Source organism: Apteryx mantelli, chromosome 27, assembly GCF_036417845.1.
Source record: "Apteryx mantelli isolate bAptMan1 chromosome 27, bAptMan1.hap1, whole genome shotgun sequence".
NCBI classification, from domain to species: domain Eukaryota; kingdom Metazoa; phylum Chordata; class Aves; order Apterygiformes; family Apterygidae; genus Apteryx; species Apteryx mantelli.
In genome coordinates, this window is record NC_090004.1 from 1837736 (window position 1) to 1848175 (window position 10440).

The window sequence follows — 10440 nt, forward strand, 5'->3', positions numbered from 1 at the left end:
TGACTTTTGTCATTATTTATTACAAATTAAAGTTTAAAAATTATCATCTAAAAACCAATAGATTTAAATAAATATACAGATGTCAGGATGCTACATATGGAATGTGTGCAATAAGTTACTAAAAGAAAAGACATCATACACACACAAGGAGATATACATAGTACTTTACAGCAGTAGTTTTATTTTAAATTACTAGGCTCACATTAAACCATGTGCAAAGTTTCCTTTGGAACAAACCCTTTCAGGATTTTCTAGAATGACTGAAACCTTTAGAAGGTCAAATAGAAAAAGTTTCTCTGCAGCTTTGGGGACCAAATGATCTGTCTGTTGTTTCATTTATGATACAACCAGTTGGTCTCATTTTCTCCCCCTCTAGGGCTTACAATAAAATTAAAGAAATATTTTGCATGTCCAATGGGACTACACTTGCAACAGCCACAGATTTTGGTTCACCACCAACTTCAAGCAGCCTCTTAAAATGCTCATGTGTAATACTGGATGGGCAGCGAGGGGGACCAAACAGTGGTTCCAGGAGAGCAATTATTTATCTGCACTAACCAGATGACAGTTGTAGCCGTGCTTTAGAATAGAAGTTAATCTGCCCAGGCAAATGAAAGTGCATTTGTAATACAGCTCCAAAGCCTTAAGACTGTTTGCCTACAGGATGGGTTTCAAGGCTCTGGGCTCAGTGTTCTTCCAAATTATTCCTGCCCCTCCTCTGGGCCAGCAGCACTGTGCTGCTCCAGGCCTGGCGAAGTGGCCAGGATTTTGGCTTTTGTTTAAATCCAACCCTTTCTAAGGATGTGCAGACAGTGCCATGCTCTCATCTTGGTGATCTTTTTCTCCACATTAATCCCACCCGGCTGCCCCTTGCCTAATGCATTCTCTATTCAGGTTAGACTTCTCTTAGTGACATGCTATTCATGCTGGTCATTTATTATAGAGTCTGACTCAGAGACCTGATCTAAGCGAAGCAGCAAGCAAGCCTTTGCGTGCTATTTTCCCACCACCCATCTTCTCTGCCCCTAGCCTCTCCTTTCAGGCAGAGCTGAAAGAAAGCTGGGATGCTAGGTTAAGAGGTGGAAGTTCTCTGCTCCACAAGGGATATGTCTAAGGAGATGAGACACATTCATACCACTGAACTCACCCAGACTAGCAGCTTGGCTCTGCACCTAACCTAGCAGGGCTCCTTCCCCAGGTTACAGGTGGCTCTATGCATTGGGCTTCTGCCCAGATGTGGCAGGAGATGCTACAGAAATACAACTCCACTTGAGCCTCCCCATCCCTGTTGCCTCTGTACCCAGTGGGCAGGGGTCATGCTTGGATTTGATGCAAGCTCAGATGTAAACAAGCTATCCTCCATCCAAACAAGAACCACTTAAAGATGGTCCTTCAGTTAATTAGCCAGAGAACGTCACTGACTACTCAGTTGGCTTTCAGGCTTGTAGAAGATTCATTATTGTAAGAGCTGGGAGCTGTTTTATAATGGGAGTCTTATTCATATGCACATCGCACTGTCTGACAAGTAAGAGAAAAAAGCGCAAAGATGGGCCCAGGCAGGCCCTACTGGAATCAGTTTATCCCCGTCTACAATGGCCAGCCAAACCATGTTTGAATGGAGTCAAGCTGGAACCATGTTCAAACATGGTTCAAAGGCAGAGTAGACCAGGCCTGTGATATGGGAGTTCAGTGCTGCCAGGTCCAGAACTGCACGTAGTTGTTTGCTTTGTAAGTGATTCAACTGCCCAGGGTGGGCTGACCATCTGTCTAGGCATCCAGTGCAGAGTTTAGCTGATACTCTACCAGTAAGACCCTTGCCTGATCCAAGAAGGCACAATTCAGCTCCACAACACATCTATGACTGTATAGAGAGATTCTGTTTTCCCTTTACAACAGTCTCTGGAGTGCATGCAGTACTGGTTCACGCAACAGGAGCATGGAGACTTCCACTTCTTCCCCCTTCCGCTTACGGCCATTCCTTCAGCTCTAACTACCAATAGCGGAGTTAGTGGCACCCACAGGACTCCAAATTCTTCTGGTGAACTTGGTTTGCACCTGTTTCTTATCTCTTTTTCTTCCAGATGTTTTTCTTCCAAGGCAAAACTGTTGGCTGAGCATTCCTCTGAGAATGGTGCTGCTGTTTGCCAAACTGCAAACTGGAGATGGCAAGATCCCTGTAAACAGAAGAGACAAGACATTCAGTTTCCCATCCACTTCTTACCTCTCAACAATAGCCTGCATTAGGACATTTATCTGCTGTTCACCAAGTTCTTTTGCAAAGTAGAAGATGGGAGAAGGAAGGGGGTGGGGGGGAATTCTAGCTGTGGCTGCATTAAGTCACAGCAGAAATCCAGCTGTAACAAAATCCTGTTTCCACTAGTGGCCAGTGATGAAGGCTTAAAGGAGGGTCATGCCCTGCTGCATCCTAAGCACTACGTCAAGATCTGCCCTCCAGAGACTGCTCTCAAAGCATCTGGTTTAACTGCAACCAGTGGGCCAGTCTTCTTTGAATTTGCCAACTCCCTTTAACTTATTTACTCTTCTGGAATCCACAACACCTTCCAGCAACAACTGCCACAATTCAATTCTTCAATGTGAGAAGAGCTATTTCCTTTGGTCCAAAGCTACTTTCCAATCATGTCCCCTGCACGCCCCTCCCCCCCTTCTTGTACATCACCTATTCACTTGTTCCATATCAGAGGAACTTCCCCCACTCCAATGAAGAATTATATTTCACAAACTATTGCCCCAGTTTTGGAGGGGGCTAATGACCCTCATTCCCTTAGCCTTTAGCCTCCAATCGTTTATAAAGGGAGCAGAAAGAGTCAAGTCCACTAACTTAAATGAAGACCATAGGGAGAAGCCACATCAAATCTGAGTAGAAACTACAGTCTGGGGTCACAACCCTAGATTTTAAAGTGTTTACAAGGGAAGGTTAGAGTTAGTTAAAATGGCACGCTCACCTGAGAGCTCTCAGCAGGCCATGCTGGGAAGGCCTCATGCCACTGCTCTGCGGAGTCTTCATCGACACTCCAGAACTCGCTGGGAGCTTCGCACTCTGGAGGTACCTAATAAGCAAGAAAAGATATACATAAGGCACTCACATCCAGCCATGATATGGCAGGTACCAGGGGGAGTGTTGCTCTAACATCCCTGATGACGCTTGAATGCATGTTTTTTGAAGGGTTAATTGCAGCTATTTATAGATCACATTTACTGTTATCCTTTTTCTGTCAGACCCCATTCAATTCATCATTACATTTAATGACTATTTTTTTAGTTATTCCTTTGATATGAAATCAAAGACAGATCTCTACAGTAACTTTGTTCCCCACCTCTCCACTGTGTAAGCACACCTGTACACCGCTGGCTGAAGTGAGACAACTTACTGAGAGCCTTTATGCACTATAGAGAGAGCAGGCTACAGAGAACTACAGAAGATATTTGAGCACTGAGCCCCAGCTCCCAGCAATACCGCTCTCCTGAAGCCTCTCTCCCACCTGAGCAACGCAGGAGATGCTGGTGTCTCAAGGCCAGCTTCATACCTTCCGCTCACCCCTCTCCCAACTTGTTGCTTGCATCTCCCTTCCCAGGAGGACACCCAGCACTTCCTCAGCCTCCTGGCCCAAGGAGGGATGGAGGTAACACTGTTTCATATCAACCAGTAAAGACACTGTTGTACAGCAAAAACACCCCAGTGACACTTTGCCAGAGCTTCTTGGGAGGGGTATGAAAGCCACTAGACAAGTTCCAGCTGTTTGCAGAGAGCTGCACAGACAGCCCTAGGGAGTTTGTAGAGCTACTCTTGCTCCTAAGCTTTGGCTCTCTGGTTGCACCCTTGACGGCAGACCCCAACGGCAGTGAGATCTGAAGGCAGGGCATCCCCCAGACCTGTTCAACTTACCCAGGCTTCGCCTGGCAGAAGGTGGCACAGATGCTGTCCCTTGAGTGCGAGCACTCGCACCTGCTCAGCGATCTCTTGCGACGCCTTGGCGGGCTTCCCAAGCCATAGGGAGCGGTATGTCTGTTAAAAACAAAAGAAATCAGCTATGCAGCTAACTTTATTGGCCAATAGGTTTATAATAGTCTTGGAAGGCAGCCAAGCCAGTGCCATAATAACAAGAGACTCATCTATAAACATAAGGTGAAAAGGCCACTGATATTTCCAAGCCTTTAAAATACAGCTCCTCTCCTACCTACTGTTTTCCCCACCCTACCCCTCCCAGGGAGATTGTTGTGCCAGGGCTAGGACATGCTGCGTTGCAAGCGGAGTTTGTTTTCCTTACTGCAGCTCAGGCACCCATGCAAGTGCTGCCACACAGACCAAATTATGAGAGCTGGTAGGTCACTGGTGTGCTGAACTGCGCAAGGAGTACAGCTGCCTCAGTACACCAGCCTCCAGCAAAGAGTGGCCACTTTCTCAAGCACAGAGGTCTTCCCACTCCCCCTCACCCCCAGCAGTTTTTATGCCCAGGACATATTAAAAATCAAGATATCTTGAGGCCATAACAGGCTCTTCTGATCACAGGATACTTTCAGAGCTGTTAAGTGAGTTCGATCCTTGATCACAATCTATTCTTCCAGTGTTTAGGATTGGCAGTGACTGCAGCCACTCTCAGAGCAAGCAGTTAGTTGTAATTGCGCATTAGCAGGCATGATTATAACCACACCTGAGTAAGTGTGTTTTGATACAAAGTGATGGCCATTGGTCTGAAACTGCCTGGAAATCTGCTTTAGCATTCTTGAGGGCAGGACTTGGCAGCCACAAGACGTTAGTGCCAACCCACCACTGCCTAATTAACAATACTGGCAGCCAGCAGTCAGGGTTGCAATTTGCAAGAGAAAAAAGTAACTTTCCTGACTTGCTGCAAGTTCTAACACCTTGGTGTTACTTTCACCTTGCTGAGGTACGAATTTCAAAAAAAGATAATCCAGGAGGAGGCAGCATCCTGTGCTTTCTTCCCCCTCCCCTCTGGGGAATACTGGAACTCCTGAGCAGAAGCAGTTAGTCCCTTTCTAGAAGTTGGAAACGGCTGAACTCGCAGCACTCCCCAGAGCAGGTGCTACAAGAATCTCACAGGACTGGGACACTTTCTCACCTTCCTCTCACCTATCCCCATCCTTGGTCAGAAAGGCCAGTCATTTACTCATCAACAGCCATGTCCCCCAGAAAGCCACATTCATGCTCACCCAGGTGTGTTGACCCAGATAATATCCAGGTGACAGAAGTAAATGCATTCCTTATCCAGCCAGCTGTTGCAGGAACATCGCTTGGTCCTCAGGTGTGCAGTGCTGGCTGCAGCACGGTGGGAATCCAGAGGAGGATGGCCCAAACCTGCAGCAGAAGGAGGAAGGGGTCAGTCACGGGCTCGGTGCTAGAGCGCTGGAATGCCCCTCCGTATGTCACCTCTGCAATCACACCTCCAGCACGGATCCCGCCGATTTCATATGCGGGCACTTTTACAGTAGGCGCAGCCTTGCCGATTAGGCTGCAGGATCCTAAAGGACTCGCATAACCCCGGGAGCTGGGGAGGCTGCCCCGGAGCAGGAGCACGGCGGAGCCGCCGAGCTGCACCCCAGCCGTGCCCCCCACCCCCGGAGCGGCCCCGGCGGGACACCCCGGAGCCGGGCACCTTCCGCGCAGCCCCGCTCCCCGCGGCGCAGGGGTCCCGCGGGCGCCGAGCCCCCTCCAGCCCGGGGCTCACCGTCTTCCAGGAGGGCGCAGAGGGCGAGCGCCAGCAGAACGGCGCCGGCGGGGTGGCTGAGCATGGCGACGGCGAGCCTGGGGCTGGCACGGCTTTGCAAGAGGCTTTGAGGGTTTGGGGTTTTTCTTCCCCCCTTCTTCTTCTTTTTTTTTTTTCTCTCCTCCTTTTTCTTCCCCTGCCCTGCTTCTCCGCGCAGTGCTTTAGCAAGAGCTGCCGAGAAGCCTCTGGAGTCAGCGGGTGCCTGGCAGGTGCTTTATAGCCCCGCCGCCGCCGCGTCACGGCCCCGCTCCGCCCCGCAGCGTGCAGCGGCCCGCGGGGGCAAACACTCGGGGCGCGGGCACGCGTGGGCGCCGGGCGCTCCGCGGGGCCGCGCAGGCAGCCCCCGCCGCGCCGCGCTGCACTCCGCTGCACCCGCGGGCGGGCAGGGGGCTGCTCCCAGCCCCGCCAAGGCTCCGGGACAGCCCGCCGCCCCCAAAGGCGGTGGCTGTGGAAATCACGCGTGGCCCCCCACGCTGCAAGCGGCAGGGAAGCAGGGGATGGGGTTGGGGTTGGGGGGGGGGTGGAGGGGAGAAATTTCCTTGCCGGGAGGTCGCCAACTTTTTGCAGCCTGGGGCTGCCGTGCGGAGGGCAGCCGTGACGATGGGCACCCCTCGGCGCCGCCGCGGCCCGCTCTGCAGCCGGGGGGCTGTCCCGCGTGGGGTGGCCCGCGGGGGGGTTGCTGCTGTCCCCGCGGCGAGGCTGCGGGCCGGGGGCCGGAGCCTGCCGGCGGCCGGGAGAAGCAAGCGGTAATTTGCGGCCGCGGCCGGCAGATGGAGCGGGCGGGGTGCAGGCAGCGCTGGCAGGCGTGGGAGCGCGCCTGCCCCACGCGTGCCGCCCGGGTCAGTGGAGCCCGGCCCGGGCACACGCACTGCCGTTGCAGCTTGCCCCGCGCAGCTTCGCTGCGGAGGGTTCCCCAGGCTGCAGGCGGAAGAAAAATCCAAGTGATATCGAACAGCTTAGTGGGCTAACTTGGTCTGCACAGTAACACTGGGTTGATTTAGCCTAAACCAAGATAGTCATATAATTCAAGCCAAATTTAGTTCAGTTTAGTGCTAATGACTTTCAACTATAATAAAATACACCTATTAAATGAAATTTAGAGAGTCTCTGCTTTCCCTCTCCCTTTTTTCATGAAATTAGTTTAGTCTTTTTGCAAGGCTGAGCAATTAGAAAGTCTTGCAATAAAACTTCCCTACTGCTGCCTGCTTTTGCTTCTTTTGACATTAATGATGGCATACTGGATACTTTATGCATATTTTTAAGGATATGAAGATTGTAAAATATACCAGTCACCTCTTGGAGTGCGCAAGGAAACCAGCAAAGCAGCTTCATCTCGCCCATCATGTGTGTCATGCAGAAGTAGGAAACTGTCTTCCAGGGAAAGCATTGGGTACTGGCCACAGGAGGGATGGATAACAGCTCCCAGGCACCGCACATTCCCTGGAGCCACCGCTCCGGCTTGGAGATGCAGCTCCTGGATTCTCAAACCTTGGGCAAATCTTGGGAGTGGAATATGCTTAGGAATGAGAAAAGGTTAGAAGAGCCAATGCAGAACCGCCGCTATGCTCGACTACTCTATATCAAGGTGGTTTTAAAGGCTTCTTAGGAAAGGGAGTGTATTTTTATCTCTTTACCCTGAACTGTTAAGTTTTTTATTGCACTGTTGTCATGCACCGATGCAAGCTGTTGTCAATTACAGTGAATCAGTGTGAGGTCTTGTGTGAAGTGTAACACATGCTAGGAGTGGCAAAAAGAGAAATAAGAAAAAGTACAGGGAGCTGGGAGCACGACTTACGTTGTGGAAGTAAGATGGGTTAGAACTGCATTTCTGCAAACAAGGAAAGAGACTTTAACATTTGCTCTGACCAAGCAGCAGTGTGAATGCCTCTCTGTATTCATGCAAAATGAACACAGAAGATGTGTGCAGAGGAAAACCTATACTGGGATCAAACAAATGCTCAGGGGAAATTATTGCATTATTCACCAAACAACTGTGACTATGATGGCAATTAGAGCACAGGTACTGTAGAGAGCTCCATTTATTGAGTGTGGATGAAATGAGGGAGCACAGGAGGCCAGGACAAATGAAAAATGTACAGCCAGAGGTGTAGCTGAAGTAGCACGGTCAAGGGAATGTTAGAGAATATCAGGAAACATTATTTCAAAATAATGAGAAAGCAAAGATATAATTGATAAAACAAAACTTCAGTGTGAGAGGCAAACAAGAAGCGGTAGAGAAGGGAAGTTTTTAACCACTATAGCGATGCAAGAATCATTCTAAAGTCGACAGGGAAACACAATAGCAGTGTTACCTGTTACAGCCCATTTTTCCAGCTGTGCCAAGTTTCAGAGTGATGTCAGGCCTAGGATACTATATGACATTCCAGATGCCAATTCAGTGATATAATACATTTCCGTTGGCTCCAGTTTCTGAGGTCCTGATTCTGGTCACTACAGGATGAAAGAAGATATTCTCGACGTGAGGAAGGTATTACAACAACAATAGTTACCCACACAGAGGAAAGACTAGGGAGTAAATGACATCATTAAGCTTCAGAAAAGGGGCACTTTAAGGAAAACAAAACCTAGAAAGGGATAGTAGATGCTACTAGCCATTTGCATAAGGTATGAGACAGAGCCATGATCAAATGGCTTTCCAAGATTCATTTACTGAAAGGATCAACAGAGCACTTTGTCACATAAAGATTCCTCATATCCCTGGGAGGGAAGAGGGGTCTTGAGCTGACTTGAGGTTTTGGAGGTCTGGTTTCAAGCCACCTCCTTTACCAGAATCCTTATGCGGCCATAGCTTTGTCAGTTTACGTTTCCAAAAAGTGCCTGAAGCTACAAGTGTCTGTAAAGATCTCTTACTGCACTTCTAGAAGGCAAGTGCCCAGATGTCTGCTAGGCATCTGCCTTCAATGCCAGGTGCAATAATATCTTTACAAACCAGTCCTTTCATCCAAGTTCTCTCACTTGTTTTGTTCATTTCTTATAAATCCCAAGAGTGATTTATACTGTTGCAGAAAATGGAGCACATGTTACACCCTTCTTGTTCATATATGCCTACTGAATAGAGTTTGAACTCATTTTTTTTTCTCCAGGAAATACCCTACTGTGTTGAGCAGGCACAAACCTGACCAGCATATGTATGGATGTTTGGCACCTAATCACTGGTGTTTCAAAGATCTTAAGGGATGTGAGACTATGGGCAAAATTCTCCATTTGTTCTAGGGATGTAAAAACCCTGCAGAGAGGAAGTGTGGTTGGGATTGCATTGACCAGGTAGGCAGGACTGTTTTGGACCAACCTTGCCCGGAGAGCTTTGTCCACAGCTACAGACTTTCCATTTAAAAGGCTGATGGCTTTAAAAAGTAATTTACTTTTAGAGCTGGAAAGAAGAACTTCCAGATATGGGGTGAAACAGGTGTGTCAGGGTCAACCACCCCCACAGAGTATTAATTGTGGTACCTATCTATGGTCATTTCAATACCAGCTACTCATTTTAGGCAGAGTGTTCAGTTTGTCCCGCTATAATGGACTCGTGGGTTCAGCTTGGACTGAGAGCAGTGCTTCTCCTTGACCTTCTAAATACAGAGAAGCTGCATTGCTCCTGCAACTGTCCCTGTTCCCCCGATAAAGAGCAGGGGCCACTGCTTCCCAGGGCCAACACTCCTGGCACTATCACCACGCTAAAATCACTAAGAAAAACAACCAGCTGGAGCAAAGGAACAGGTCTGCGCTACACAAACACAGCTTCCAAAGAAGGAACAAAGGCGTACAAAAGACCGTTCCCTGGGTCCTAAATTCCAATGATGGGCTTTGCCTCCTGCAGTTATTTTTTCCCTTTTGTTTCTGACTCTAGGAATACATTGTTCGCTTCATTGTGAGGAGTTCCAGGCAGACATGACGAAAGGGACAAAACAGCTCAAGAAAAGAGACATCCCGTGCAGCATTCATGAAAAGCACTGTTTGGAAACAAGGAACGAACAAACAGGAAAGCACTTTAACCATTGCAAAGGCAGGATCCCAGCATGTTCTTGGCACCAGCAGGAACAATGGAGTGATGTCACAGGCCAGAATTCCCCATGGCGGATAGAAGCCCGGCAAATAATTGTAATTCTTGTCTTGGGTACATTAGGAAAACTTTTCCGCAGTTGGTCATTCCCCGCTGAGTCCCTGTTAGGAAGTATAGGAAAGAGACATTGTAAAGTGAAGTTTCCTTTGGGAGATCCCTCCCTGCCCCCAGAGCCAATGCATCAGTTGTTATAAATCACCACTTTCTGCTGACTACAGGGAATTTCAGTGGAGCAACGCTGCTGTCAGGAGGCTGAGTACAGGGCTGCCTGAAGAATATAGTTCACCCACTGAAGAAGGGTGCACGCAAGCGTTCAGATACTTGTAAGGGCAAAGGGACAGAAGCCTCATTAGTTATCCAGGGCTTTGAGCCTACATTGCACTGATGCCAAGCTTTGCCCTTATAGTTTCAAAGGTGCTGAGAATGGCAAAGAGCTTCAGAAACACAATCCTGCTTGAGCAATGGCATTTGGAGAGTTTCTACCTAGTTTAAGGCTACCAAATGACACGAGCAATACCAGGGCATCTTCCAGACCCCAACCTCTCGTTTTTTATTTTGGCCTCAAGTCAGCTCCATGGAGAGTGACCTGAATTGCATATGAAACTTTCAGTCATTATT

At 48.8% G+C, this 10440-nt stretch overlaps 1 protein-coding gene across 1 annotated transcript; it reads right to left on the reverse strand.

The window, feature by feature from the left end:
* Nucleotides 1-1961: 1961 nt before the first annotated feature.
* Nucleotides 1962-5825, reverse strand: EDN2 (endothelin 2). The gene is made up of 5 exons (XM_067311569.1): nucleotides 5706-5825; nucleotides 5191-5335; nucleotides 3905-4024; nucleotides 2964-3068; nucleotides 1962-2174 (listed from the first exon to the last, which is right to left on the reverse strand). The coding sequence occupies exons 1-5, from the start codon at nucleotides 5767-5769 to the stop codon at nucleotides 2063-2065; spliced, it is 546 nt and encodes a 181-aa protein (XP_067167670.1). The 5' UTR covers nucleotides 5770-5825; the 3' UTR covers nucleotides 1962-2062.
* Nucleotides 5826-10440: the final 4615 nt, after the last annotated feature.

Bases quoted from the DNA above. Each gene is read 5' to 3' on its own strand.
- EDN2 (XM_067311569.1), bottom strand. From the start codon at position 5,769: ATGCTCAGCCACCCCGCCGGCGCCGTTCTGCTGGCGCTCGCCCTCTGC. The intron at 5,336-5,705 runs GTGAGCCCCGGG...CTTCTGCTGCAG, and splicing joins CTGCGCCCTCCTGGAAGACG to GTTTGGGCCATCCTCCTCTG. The intron at 2,175-2,963 runs GTGAGCGTGCCA...TTCTGTTTACAG, and splicing joins GGCCTGCTGAGAGCTCTCAG to GGATCTTGCCATCTCCAGTT.